Source organism: Primulina eburnea, chromosome 2 (assembly GCF_022965805.1).
Source record: "Primulina eburnea isolate SZY01 chromosome 2, ASM2296580v1, whole genome shotgun sequence".
NCBI lineage: Eukaryota > Viridiplantae > Streptophyta > Magnoliopsida > Lamiales > Gesneriaceae > Primulina > Primulina eburnea.
Genome location: NC_133102.1, coordinates 6,963,851 through 6,978,043, shown reverse-complemented (window position 1 = coordinate 6,978,043; position 14,193 = coordinate 6,963,851). Strand labels below are relative to the sequence as shown.

The following is a 14,193-nucleotide window of genomic DNA, read 5'->3' as shown; positions in this document are numbered from 1 at the left end:
GAGCATAAGTCTGACATGATTGTGCTGGTGCTTTGCCAAAAGGTAGCTTTGTCCCAAACTTAGGATGACCAGGAGGAAAACCATGTAATTTGTAACACTTATCAACAGTATGGTTAGTGTAGTTGCAATGAGAACAAACCTTATCGCCTTTGCCTCTGGAATTCAAAAATTTCTTGACATTGCCTACAGCAGCAGATGTGCTTGGGACAAAGGAAGTATCAATATGTCCAGTGGTAATAGACCTCTGCCTTTCCTCTTGGACTACAAGAGAAAACACTTTAGCAATAACAGGAAGAGGATCCACCAACAATATTTGCGCACGTATCTGAGAATAAGATTCATTTAGCCCCATGAGAAATTACATAACACAATCCTGATTATGATAATTCACCCACTCTCGCATGGAACCACAGTGACAGACAGAAACAGGTTGGTAGTCTTTCAATTCATCCCAAAGCGTTCGTAATTTTGTGTAATACGAACTGACGCTCAAAGATCCTTGACTAAGTGCACTAAGCAGCTTTTTAATCTGATAAATCCTTGGAGCATTGCTTTGTTGGAAACGATCGCGCAAATCAACCCAGACCTCATGGCAAGTTGACATGTACATTAAGCTATCAACAATTTCTCGCACAACAGCATTTAAAATCCAAGAGGTTACCATGCTGTTACATCGATTCCAAGCGCCGTATAGCAAATCATTAGGAGAAGGACGAGCTATAGAATTATCCACAAAACCTAATTTGTTCTTAGCAGTCAACGCCATGACAATAGCTCTGCTCCAGGTGTTGTAATTTGAGCCTGAAAGCGGATGAGAAACTAGAACAAGTCCTGGATGATCACCATTCTGCAGGAAGTAAGGATTGCTTGAATCTTCAGCAAAAATGCGATTGACGGAAGCGGAATTGGCATTGTTGTTGATCGCTTGACCACCGCCTTTCACCATCGTCAAAAATTGAACTAATCGAGAAAAGAAGCAGATGATGCAAAAGCGAGCTGAAGATTAAAGGAAAAAAAACGATCGTAAAAATGATCGATCGAAACTTTTGTTTAAGCTCTGATACCATATTAGAGAAATGAAATTGATGCAGATGATGCAAAAGCGAGCTCAAGCTCTGAACTAAAGAATTACAAAACTGAATTCAAACTAACTAAGAGGAGCTATTTATACTGTATGTGTGGAAAGACTTATACTGTATGTGTTGACAGACAAGCCAAGCTAATTAATTTCTAACATTGAGTTCAACCAAACCGATCCGGTGTAATTGCTCACCAAACTCATACCTAATACATACGGACATCATCATTACCAAAAGAAATCAATATAATTATCTATGTTCATACTTCCAATGGCAGCTCTCAGAATTGCATCTCGTCCTCTCCGTTCTCTTTCTCTGCCTTCGCGCATAAGTATGTAATGTGTACCCATTATGCATGTAGATGAGTAAAAAAGATCGTTTTTATTTTCCTCGTTTCCATTTTTACTTTTGAATTTACGCCCATTGACTTAGAAATTTTGTATTTCTGCATTTGAATGACCAGATTTTTAATTGATCCTAGTCTATTTTCGTTTCATCTTGGCAACCATATGCTATGCATTTGTTTGTGACTAGATTAACAGGAACCTTGCATTTGTTTGATGCATGTAGTTGACATGTGCTAATCTAGATGTTTGAGATGGCATGTAACTGACAGAGGTGGTCATTAATGAGAAATTCTTGTATGTTATTGTTGTAGTTGTATATTCATGTAGTTGTATGTTTGTTTGGCTATTATTTTTATTTCTTTAAATCTCATATTTGTATCTGGGTATTTTTACATTTTTGACAGTAAATCTTGTATGTTATTTCTGGACTTTAATTGAATATTTATGAAGGAAAAGGACGGATATTATGTCTTCCGAAGCATTTCATTCCATATCAGAGATGAAGAGTGATAACCATTGAAGCGTGAAAGATGTTGGATGGGAATTTGTACACTTTTGGTGGATCCTAAAAATTTGGATAAATTAAAATGTAAGTTGTGTGATAAAATTATTGTTGGGACAGCGTGTTCTCGTACCCAAAACGTCGTAAAAATTTAAAATTTTTGTTTTTGGGCGTCATGTGTTTAGAAACATTCATAAGACGTTTAAAATTAAATAATAGAGTGAAAAATCAAATTTTTATATATTAAGATTATCATACATTTCTTATAAGAAATAAAAATTATAAGTATGACCGAGCAAAATTATATATATATGAATAAAATGTTAAAATTTTAATACAAGTGATATTATTTTTGGATTTAGATTATGAGTTCAATTCTCATTGATAGAGTATATATATGTACTCAACGGATAGAGTATTTGTTTTTTGAATTTAGATTATGAGTTCAATTTTCATTGATGTTATTTTTTTATTCATTTATTTTTCAATTTATTTTTTAATTTATATATCGAAATTATATTATACTTCCTCATTATTTCTTATAGTTATATTTTAATCTTTATTTAAATATAAATAAAAAATTATAAAAAATATTATACAAAGACGTAACGTTCACTAGTGATAATAATGATGGTGATGATTAGGGGTGTTCAAACTTCGGACAAAACCGAAAAAATCGAAAATCCAAACCGAAAAAACCGAACCGAAAACCGAATTTTATAATTCGGATATAAATGTTAAAACCGAAATTAATTTGATTCGGTTTCGGATTATAAATGTCAAAACCGAACCGACCGAAAAAACCGAAATTTAATTAAATTAATAATATTATTTTTATTTTATATTATTTATTGAGATGATATTAGTGAATGAAGAATTATTTTGAATAATACTTAGTTGATTATTGTTTATGTAATTCATTTGTATTTTATATTTAAATATTTTACTAAAAAATCATTTAAAAAGATAACATATTATATTTTATAATATATTTATATTGTTAATTAAATAATTGTATCAAAACCGAACTAACCGATCGAAATAACCGAACCATTTCGGTAGAAAATCGAACCGAACCGAACCGAAGAAAAATGGTTCGGATATCGGATTATATATTTGTAAAACCGAAAACCGAAAAAACCGAAATAAAAAACTGAAGAACGAATCGAACCGATCGATGAACACCTTTAATGATGATAATAAAATAAGCAGTTGAGTATATTTTTTCGAATCTGGATAAATCTTTTCTTGAATAATAAACAACGAAAAGCTGCCTTTATTTTATTAAATGAAATTAATAATTTAATTTGGGGCAGGCAATCGTCCCATGTGGAAACATCAGTCACATTCACAATCAGTATTTATTGGTGTGTCATTTTCCCACGTCTCCAAACAAGATATTAATTAATATTGTATTATTTAATTTTTAATAATCAATCTACATCGATGATTTCAAAACTTCAATTGCTTTTGTGGTACCTGCCTTATTTCCAAAAACCACGATGATATAGTTTTAGATTCGTGAGATGGATCTCTTATTCAGTTTGATTTTTTGATTTATAAAAAACATAAAAAAATGTTTTTTTATGATTATTATTTTTTCATTTCAAGTATAAATCCAGTTGATTCGTATCATTAATATAGATTTGTAGAATCCAATAAGGTAACCATGATTTTTTTGTTAAGATTGACTAAATTAAATAAAAATAGAAAAAATTTGTGTGAGACGGTCTCACGGGTCGTATTTATGAGACAGATCTCTTATTTGAGTCATCCGTGAAAAATTATTACTTTTTATGCTAAGAGTATTACTTTTTATCGTGAATATCGGTACAGTTGACTCGTATTACAAATAAAGATTCGTGAGATCGTATCACAATAGATCTACTCATAAAAAAATTAGTGTGTCAATATATGTAAATTATATATTATAATGGAGAATTTCAACTTGATACACTAACGAATATGTAAAAACGAAAAAAGTAAATCTCATTCGAGACGGTCTCACGGATAAACTCTGTTCATATTTACAATAAAAAGTTGTACTTTTTTGCATAAACAAATAATATTTTTTGTGAATGACCTAAATAGAATGTTCAGTCTCACAGAATTGACTCGTGAATTTTTATAGGAAAAAATATACATGACATAAGTTGAGATATACTACTTTTATTTGTATTTTCATCAAGCTTGTATCTAAAAATGGTAGAAATATAAATAAAATTGAGATGAAAATATTTATTTATTTCAAAACATTAATTTACGTTATTGAATAATTGTGGTCCTTCAATTCTATATATACATCACGCATAAAATATCAAAGAGCGCGGTCATAAGTCTATAACCTAGCAATAAATAATAAAAAAATGGGTTATTAAACAAAAGCTCATAAAAACAAAATTATATATAAAAAATTGATTATAGAAAATGTGCTACTTAATTTAAGCCCACAAATTATTAGGTCTAAAAACTAGAGGCTGGTCCAAGCTGAAACCAAGATAGTCCGTTATAGTTTTTATGAGAACGTCTCATAAAAAATTTACGGGAAATTGGACTTCAATCCCCAGCCGTTGTTTTTTTTTTGTGTTCAGTCCCTAGGTATTTTTTTAGTACCACATTTCCACATGAAGTGTACCACATTTTGTATGACATAGTACCACAATTTTGTGGGTAGGAAGTGAACCCAAAGATATATTATGATTGAAGATTTTTCACCAACTTCCCCAAAAATTTACTCAATATTATTTATATTATGTGAAAGGATTTCCTAGTGATATTATTAAGTTTATACACAAAAATAACATTTTTCTAATAAACAAAAAAATGTTATCTAGACAAATTATTAAATTTATTATTTTATCCGTACTATATTATTACAATTAGGCTTAATAGAGTAAAAATAATGTCAAAACATGTTTTTTTAGAATACCTCTATTTTTTTTTATAACAATAAACAAACACTCAATTTTTTATCCAATAGAATCACCTCAACCTGTCAACCACGTGATTATGGTTGATCAAGATCTGTATATTTTGGCTAAAAAATCTGAAAAAAAAAAAATTGATTTTTAATTTTTCCAAATTTCATTTCTAATTTTTTTAACAAGAATACTAAACATCGGTTTTTAATAAAACCCGCCTAGTGTATTTTTAAAAAAATATTCTCTTTTAATTCAATAATATCCACAACTTTATATATATTAGTGCATCGACGCATGCGTTGCGTGTTTATATAATATTTTTATAATTCATTTGGTTTTATTATTATAAATTTAATAGAGACAATATAAGGATATGCAATTGGATAAAAAAGAATCTATGGTTTCTGGCCGAACTGCCTCTTCTATTTTAATTTTTTTACATTGAAATTTTAACCCAACTTGTATTTATATCATGTAGCTGAATTAGAAAATGAAATATAAAGTCCGTAAAAGTTAAAATTTCTATATTTAGCCTAAGTACAAAAAGAAAGACCGTGTTAGCCCAAAAAGAAAGTATAAAATTTCTCTATTTAGCTCAAAACAATTAAGATTTTAGCCCAAAAAATACAATTGTTACGAAGTTAATTCACATGTATTATTTTCATATTTTGTACTTTATTAATAAATTTTTTAGCCCGATTACTTTTGACATATCAGTAAATATCTTGTGAGACAGTTTCGTAGATTTTTATTCGTGAGATCGTAAACTCTGAATATATTTATAATAATAAATAATATTTTACATAAAAAATAATATTTTTCATAACTGACCCAAATAAGATATCTGTTTTACAAAATTGACATGTGAGACCGTTTTACAAAAGTTTTTGTGTTGACATAAAAAGAGATATGTTTTCATGATTTGGGTAGATTTAAATATTAATGTCACAAAATTGAAGAATGATATAATTTCACAAGAATTTGTGTTAATATAATTTAACAAGAATTTGTGTTAATATAATTTAACAAGAATTTGTGTTAATTTTTATATATTAATATTTAAATTCGTTATAATCCAGTAAATTAAGATTTATAGCCAAAATCAAATGTCCCGATCCATTTGGTTGGGCCAACACAATTTTATGTATCAATGTTGACTCAACAAAGCATCCGAAACATAGAGATATGGCTTAAGAGATCGAGCTTATTTATATCCAGGTGGGGGAATTGAAATTGAAAGAAAATGTGGTAATTTAATTTGGATGGAAATTTAATAAAATTGGGGGAATGTTTAATTCAATCTGTAATATATATTTGTCTTTAAAATTATGTATGAGGATATTTCTGGAATTTTAAATAGAGACAATATGATCCGTAAAAAAATAGAAAGAATTGTTTTTCGAAAAATTAAATTTAAAATTACCAATTTCGAAAATTTAAATTATTGGAGATAAAATATAAGTGGTTAAAAGAAATTTTCGAAATGATGAAAAAGCTTCGTCAAGAAGGCAAAAGTTGATTTGTGGAAGATGTACTATCGTATAGGATCGTGACACATGCGATAGGTGTGATATATAAAATAAATAGAGAAAAATGTTTTTTTTTCCTTCTAAATTTAATTATTTAGAAAAAAGAGTTATTTTTAAGGGGAAATTGCTCATAAATCCCTAAACCCAAACTTAATTTGTCCCTAACTCCCTAGCCATCAAAAACTCTCTTTTAACTCCCTAAACCTATAAAATTGACAAAACTACCCTTATTCTCTATTTTCTTTTAATTGATTCTCCGCGCTTCAAAAATGGTATCAGAGCATGGTTAATTTATTTCAAACACGAAAATTTTATTATTACTAGTAACTAAATGTATGAGAAGGAGGATTTCGAAAAAATTATGAATCCGAACTTTAGTTCGAGGAGAATAATTTACAAGAACTATTCCAATATTTTGGAATATACACAAGTTTATCTAACTATCGTTAGATATCAGAAACAGGAGAACAAAGGTATGTCCCAATGGTGACCACCAAGTTATGGTACAGATCTGATGGAAACATCAGACAAATGACGGTATATGTCATGTATCAAGAAATGAAAGGATTTAGGAATCCCCGAAATCATTTCAATCTCTATTCCAGAAACATTAGTTTCCGAATAGAGCTATTCAGATGTTCTATAAAGCATCTGAAACAACTCATTGAATCAGGAAATTTATCTTCTGATGAAAGACAGCAGTGTTTGCAAAACTTTGCATACACAAAAGGTAGACTCTTACAGGCCGAAAAGACCAGATCTTCAATGATCTGTTAAATATGCCAGGGACTACCATCCAGTTCGAAATTGAACTTATTTCCCTGGAAATAAATCAATTAGAACAAGAATTACAGCGAAGTACATGCTTCACTGAACTCAGAACGAAAGGTATGCGTTTACAAGGTTTAAAGAACCGTAAAAACATACTTCAAAATCTACTCAGAAGAAATTCTTCAGAGAACAATGGATTTGTATAGACAGAAGATCTACGAAGGGAAGCAACAGCACCCTCAGGTAAAAATTTATGATTCAGAATAATAAATTTCTGGAGATAGTACCAGACTCCTCTAAGCTCTCTCTGGATCTTAGAGAAATACAGAAAACGGTACAAAATTATGGCAATATGCTATATTATGTACCTCAAAGGATTGAAAAGGTCCTAGAAAAACAAGAAGAAATTCTTGAAATCTTAAAGGATATTCAAACAAGAATACAGAAACTAGAACAACAACCAAGTTCTAGTAGAAGAACTTCAGGAGGCTGGTTACCACCATCTTTTGGTACCGAACCTTTGTTACATCAACAAGGGAAGGCCAGAGTGGTGTCAAAACCTTTAACTGAAGAAGAAAAGATGATCAATCTAATCAAGTCTGTCTCAGAAAAGAAATTGATCTGATGACAACTTTAGAAAGGATTGGTTTGGAGGATCTACAAGAGCTTGCAGAATCTTTCGCAAATCTCAAAGTAGTAGATCTAAAGATGAATACAGCAGTAGGTGAAACACCACCTGCAATAACCTGGTCATCTTCTCAGGAACCACCAAGGGAAAGTATGGGATCTCATAATGTAAATATGAGAGAATCTCAGACTGATTTCCATACCGGTGGAGGATCACACCCAGCGGGAACAAGGGCAAGGAGAACTCAAATTCCTTTGCACCAAACACCCTATGGGAAAACTGTTTTAGATCCTATACATCCTTACGGGGTTATGCTTAACCTTGATGTATTGGACTTCAAAAACAGAGAAGATCTCATAGACGATTGGACATCTGCTATGAGAATTGCAGCAGGAACACTTGATCTCAACAAAGAAGGATTCATTAAACTTTTAGAAATGAGTCTTATGGGATCAGTAAAAATTGCTTGGGACATGACTTCAGCAGACATGAAAGAGTCAGTCCTAGTTGGGGAATCTCTTAGTGAGATCGCTGGAAAGATGGCTACCCTATTCAAAGCACACTTTATAGGGGTAGACTATTTCAACAGTCAAGATACAGAGAAGAAGAAAAAATATACTCAAGCTCTGTATAGTCTTGAATTACATGATATATGTTTGGTAGATGAATACATTATGTTATTCACCAAATATAGATGGAATTCAGGAGTCGAAGAAGATATAGCTATGCAGCTTTTCTTCGCAAAAATGCCAAGCCCTTGGAGAGAAATGCTCATAAGGGAATACGTACCTGGTAATCCAGATACATTGGCAAGAAGAGCCTCTTTCCTTAAAGGGAAATTAGCAGAATGGTGTCACATGGCAGCATTACAAAAGAATTACAAACGACTAAGGGGTATCAACAAAAGAACTCCTTTGTGTTGTAAGGAAAATGATCTTCCAACAATTATTGGAAGTAAACCACAGAAGCATAAAAGGAAAAGTTTTAGGACTCATCCTTATGCACGAAGTGGAAGAAGTTCTTGGAAACCAAGAACCGTATGGTCTAGACAGAAAGCCAGATCTTATAAATCTGGACAAAGAAGCGGACCATCAAGAAGTAGGATATCATCCCAAGCATCGAGCTCATCTCGAAGCGCGGGAAGAACACCTACAAAGAAAACTTTCAGAAGAGCTCATACTAGAGCCAATGAAAGTTTCAAGGATTGTAATTGCTGGACATGTGGAGCAAGAGGTCATATCTCGACCAATTGTCCAGAGAATGAGAAAAGAGGTATTAAACGTTTTGATCCTACTCCGGATATTGAAGAAGCAGTTTATTACCAAGATCTTATTCAAGTATACCGATTTGAGGATATCGCCTCAGATGAAAGTATATATGAAGAAGAAGAAGTCGTCTTAAGTCAAGAAGAATCTGATGGAACGGAATCGGAATCTGACTGAAGACGAGGTGTTTCGACACGAAACACATGAAGATTTGTCTGGGTTTTTTAGCCAGACAACAATATCTCATAACATGGTTCAAAGAATCATGAGAGAAAATCCGAGTTTACAGAGATACCAAGGTTTCTCTGCAGGACAGGTAGAAAAGTTCTTAGGAAGTCTTGGCCTAAGAAACAGAAAGCATCATCTAATCTATAAAGTTTCTAGAAGGGAAATGACAATCCCAATGGAACTTACAGGAAATAAAATGGAGATGCAGTTAATTCCTTCCGAAGAAATAAAGGAAGAATTACAAAAACTCAAGATAGAAGTAGTAAGGACTATGTCCTGGATTCATATAGGAGCAATCCAGATTATGATACAGGCTACTTTCAAAGAAGGGATAGATTCACCAATTGATATCGCCATATGCGATAAAAGAATGGGGAATCTACAAGATTCAGTACTGGGAACAATCTCAGGAAACCTCTGTGCAGGAAAAATTGTAGGAGTAATCTATCCAAGGATAGCCTACAACCTGGCATATCGAGACTTCAGCCGAGCCTTGACATTACATCAGAATTTTAAGGAAAAAAGGTTGATGAAAGAAGGCAATAGACCATATTCTATTACCTATCAGATTTCATATGCTCTATCTAATACACATCATTCTGAGTTGTTTATTAGAAACGAATTTATTGAAATCCCTGAGATATTTGGAAAAGTTGCGCAGGCAATTTATCCAGAAAGAATTGAGTTTCCTTTAATACAGGAAACAGATATCCAGATCCAAGACAAACCAATTCTACAGAGGAATCAAAGTCTTAGATTGGAACCAAGAAGACTATCTTTTCAAGGAGATAGAATTACAAGTTACAGATGGGATAAAAAGCCTGTCATAGAAACAGTATTTGATATTACAAAACAAAGGAATCAATTTCCTTGTAATTCAATATACTATTTGGAACAACCGATGATAGGAACTTACCAAGGACTGATTAATATCGGAGAATTGGAGGTTCATATTCAAGGAATTCCAGGAAAAGAATCAGAACGATTGATTCTTGGGCTAGAGTTTCTCGAGGAACATAAACCTTGGAAACGTCTAGAGTATGGAATGAAGTTTATGGCAGAAGATAAAATGTGGAAAATCCAATGACCACAAGTCCATTCTCCATATACATTCCAGTAGGAATGTTGTATGAACAATATAAGGCAGAATACTTTGCTGCATATATTGATTCAGGTGCTGGAATATGTACAGCAAAACGAGGAGTTTTTCCAAATAATTTGGAAGAAGAGTTACCCAAGATTGCTGGAAGAGATTTTTCCAGAAGAATCTTAATCTTATGTAAAGAGATTAAGATGACTGAAATCATGATTGGCGGTGCTGGACAAACACCTTGGTACAAGGAAAATGAGACTAGAAGATTAGTATTCACAACACCATGTGCTCACAAAATCATAGTCCAGAGACTTCGGGAGGCATTTTACAGAAAATTGCCAATCCAGTTTCGCAGCAAGCGTGGTGATTCAGGAAAACTTCTGAACCCAAAAATGAAGGATTCAAGACGGTTTGGAGAAACAATGCTCCAGTTAAGAGCAGATAAGGAACTCCAACCAGAAGATATAGAATGCCTTAAGATAACTCTACACACAAATGAAGTAGAGTTTGAATCTAAGGTATCACTGGAAGATGTCAAGAAGAGGATCAAAGAAAATTATAACGAAGATCCCTTGGCATGGTGGGACAGAAATCAACTCAGGGCTTGCCTTAAGATCAAGGAAGGCAAAGAGTATGAATTTGTCCGTTGTAAACCCATCCCAATGAACATCATTGATCAGAGGGATATGCAGATTATAATCAAGGAACATTTGGACCTTGGATTAATCAAAGCAGGTATGTCACCATATAGCAGTCCAGGTTTTCTGGTAAGAAACCATGGTGAAATTAAACGAGGAAAACCCAGATTGGTTATTAATTATCAAGAAATTAATAAGATTCTGGAGTTTGATGGGTATTTTATACCTAGTAGAGAACACTTGATTAGTTGCATTCGCAATGCCAAGATATTCTCTAAATTTGATTGCAAGTCTGGATTCTATCAGATTCGGATGCATGAAGAAAGCAAGAAATTCACAGCTTTCTCCACACCTCAAGGACATTATATTTGGGAAGTATTATCAATAGGATTGGCTAACTCACCCCAAATATTTCAAAGAAAGATGGATAATCTTTTCAAAGATTATTTCAAGTTTATGTTTGTTTACATCGACGATGTTTTAATAGCATCCAAAGATATGAATGAACATGTTAAACATTTGGAGATTTTCTCTAATGTTTGCAAGAAAGAAGGACTGGTTTTATTTGAAAAGAAAGCAGTCATTGCTACAAGAAAGATTGAATTCCTCGGAATTGAAATCGATGAGTCAGGAATAATTCTGCAAGAGCACATAGTAGAAAAAGTGCATAATTTTCCAGAAAATCTCAAAGACAAGAAGCAACTTCAAAGTTTTTTAGGGGTTGTTAATTTTGCTGGGATGTTTATTAAAAACCTAGCAAAACACAGGAAGGTGTTCAGTCCATTATTGAAAAAGGATGCTAGATTTATATGGACAGACGAACATACAAAAGGACTTATCCATTTAAAGAAGGTTTGCAAAAATTTTCCAAAGATGGCTATTCCTCAAGACGAGGATGATCTGGTATTATATACCGATGCCAGTGATCATTGGTGGGCTGCAGTATTAACAAAGCTCACACCAGATGGAGAACAACCATGCAGATATTGTAGTGGGTTATTCTCAGATGCAGAAGCCATAAGATGGCATATCAACGAAAAGGAATTTTATGCAGTAAAGAGGGCTTTTGAAAAATGGCCATTATTTTTACTTGCAAAGAAATTCACTTTGAAAGTTGATAACACTCAAGTTAAAGCTTTTTTGAGGAATAGAATTGAGTCTAAACCGGAGAAGGCTAGATTATTACGATGGCAAGCTTTATGTCAAAATTATATTTTTGATATTATGATAATAAAATCTCATGAAAATATTCTTGCAGATTTTTTAACAAGAGATGGACAGCATTGACATTGATGCTATTATCAAGATGCAGAGGCATTTGAGGGAACACCTTGAAATGCTTCAAACCGAGTTCAACAAGTTAGCTGTTAACGCAGAAGTTGCGGGAAGGCTACAACAAGCTGATAAGAGAATTGTCTCTGATCGAATTACAGGATGTTTACAGGCATATACTCAGTTATGGTCTGTAACGCAAAGGCCTATCCTCCAGGGCATTGAGAGACCACTGGTTTCTCAAATGGAGAGTTTTCGAGTACATGACTCTATACCTGTAGCGGGGGATTCAAATACCCCTTGCACAAGTGTTAAGTCGGGATCATCACGAGATGAGTCGGCTGAAACAAAAATTGAGACTCCTGATCCTTATCTTGAGTCCTCAAGTCAACCCTTCACCTCGGGGATTGAAGAGGGAGAGATCAACCTTAGGCCTCGTATTGACAAAGGCAAAGCTAAGGTTGGTACTAATGAAGGTGTAATTTCTCCATTTCAGGTTTATCAGCAGAATTGGGAGAAATTAAAAACACGTATTGGCATTAACCCAACTACAAATAGGGTTGATGTTTCAGGAAAATATCCAAGGGTATGGATGAAACCTAATTCATATCCCAAGGAGGTTAAAGCTTGGTATGAATTTGGGGCTCTTGCCTCAGTTTATACTACATCACCCAGCTTTCCAGAAATTTCAGGTCTACCAAAATGGATCCAGGAAGCTGTTCACGAGACTTGGGCAAACAATGATTATTTGTCCAGGGGAGATGTTCTGGAGCTATACTTCTTTAGTACAGCACCAGAACCAGCAGGAAAAGGTTCTCACGAAGCCTTCCATTTCATCAAGCTAAGGAGGCCAGATTTGAATGTCCAGAAATTTATCAAGGACCCTCCGACAGAAGAAACACCCCTGGTGTCTTCAATAACTGAAGATGACATTTCTATCAGAAGAGCTTGGGGTATTTGGGTCTGTCTCACTGAGATGGACAAAGTCAAGTTTCCGTTCAAATTCTACAATCATTCAATGAACGGATCATTCCTGTTAAGTACCATGACAGGAAAAACAACAAGTTTTGCAGAAGATCTATTTGAAAAGAAAAGAAATCTTTTGTGGATTAGCAAGCTGCCGGCAAGTAAAGAAACTCGTCGGAAATTCTGTAATATGGCACATGTAGGAAGATGGTCTGAAAACATCTGTCCAGAATGCCAAAACCAGAAGGAACCGGAATTTGGTAAAGGATTCAAGCCGAGATCTGATCGGAAACACTTTACCGATACCAGTACAAGTGGGGATGGACCACATTCACGATTTCCTCGAGGAAGCCGAAAGCCGAAGATTCCTCGACAAAATTAAAAGGGACATGTGACCCTCCATTACAAAAGCAGGACCACTACCATATGAGTGGTAGAAACAAGACAACCACTAATTAGTGGTAAAGGACAAATAGACCACCAATAACAAATGGTGGATGACTCAGCAAGCATTGGATACCAATCTAAAAGGAATCCAATGAATAAAAGTAAATTAACTGGTCCCGAAAATTCATCCATAAATAAGGACAGAAAGGAAACCAGTTAACACACCAGAATCAAAACTTAAAATGTATCGTGTATATTTGAAAGTTTTGAAAAGAAGAATAACATACAAGAGGAAAGAGGCAGAAGCACTGAAATGGTTAGTAAATCATTTCAAAGAGTATAAAAAAGATGAAATTACTGCCGATATCCTGGAAACTCATCGTCAATGGTATCTAAGAGAAATAAAGGAGGATGAAAAGTTGATGTCAAGATTAATAATCTAGACAGGGACCCCTCAACCACCAAATGGTCCCCAATGCAAGCTGTAAAGGCTTATGGAGATTTGAAATCCGAAGTTCAAATCCGAAGGAGCCTTCTATAAATAAGGCAGGAAGAAGGAAGTGAAGA

General features: G+C 33.5%; 1 protein-coding gene across 1 annotated transcript; it reads right to left on the bottom strand.

Annotated features, from left to right (window-relative positions):
- Positions 1-358: 358 nt before the first annotated feature.
- On the bottom strand, positions 359-946 carry LOC140824048 (uncharacterized). The gene has a single exon (XM_073185650.1). The coding sequence runs from the start codon at positions 944-946 to the stop codon at positions 359-361; it is 588 nt and encodes a 195-aa protein (XP_073041751.1).
- Positions 947-14,193: the final 13,247 nt, after the last annotated feature.

Excerpts from the sequence above, each read along its gene's own strand:
- LOC140824048 (XM_073185650.1), bottom strand. The coding sequence starts at position 946 with ATGGTGAAAGGCGGTGGTCAAGCGATCAACAACAATGCCAATTCCGCT.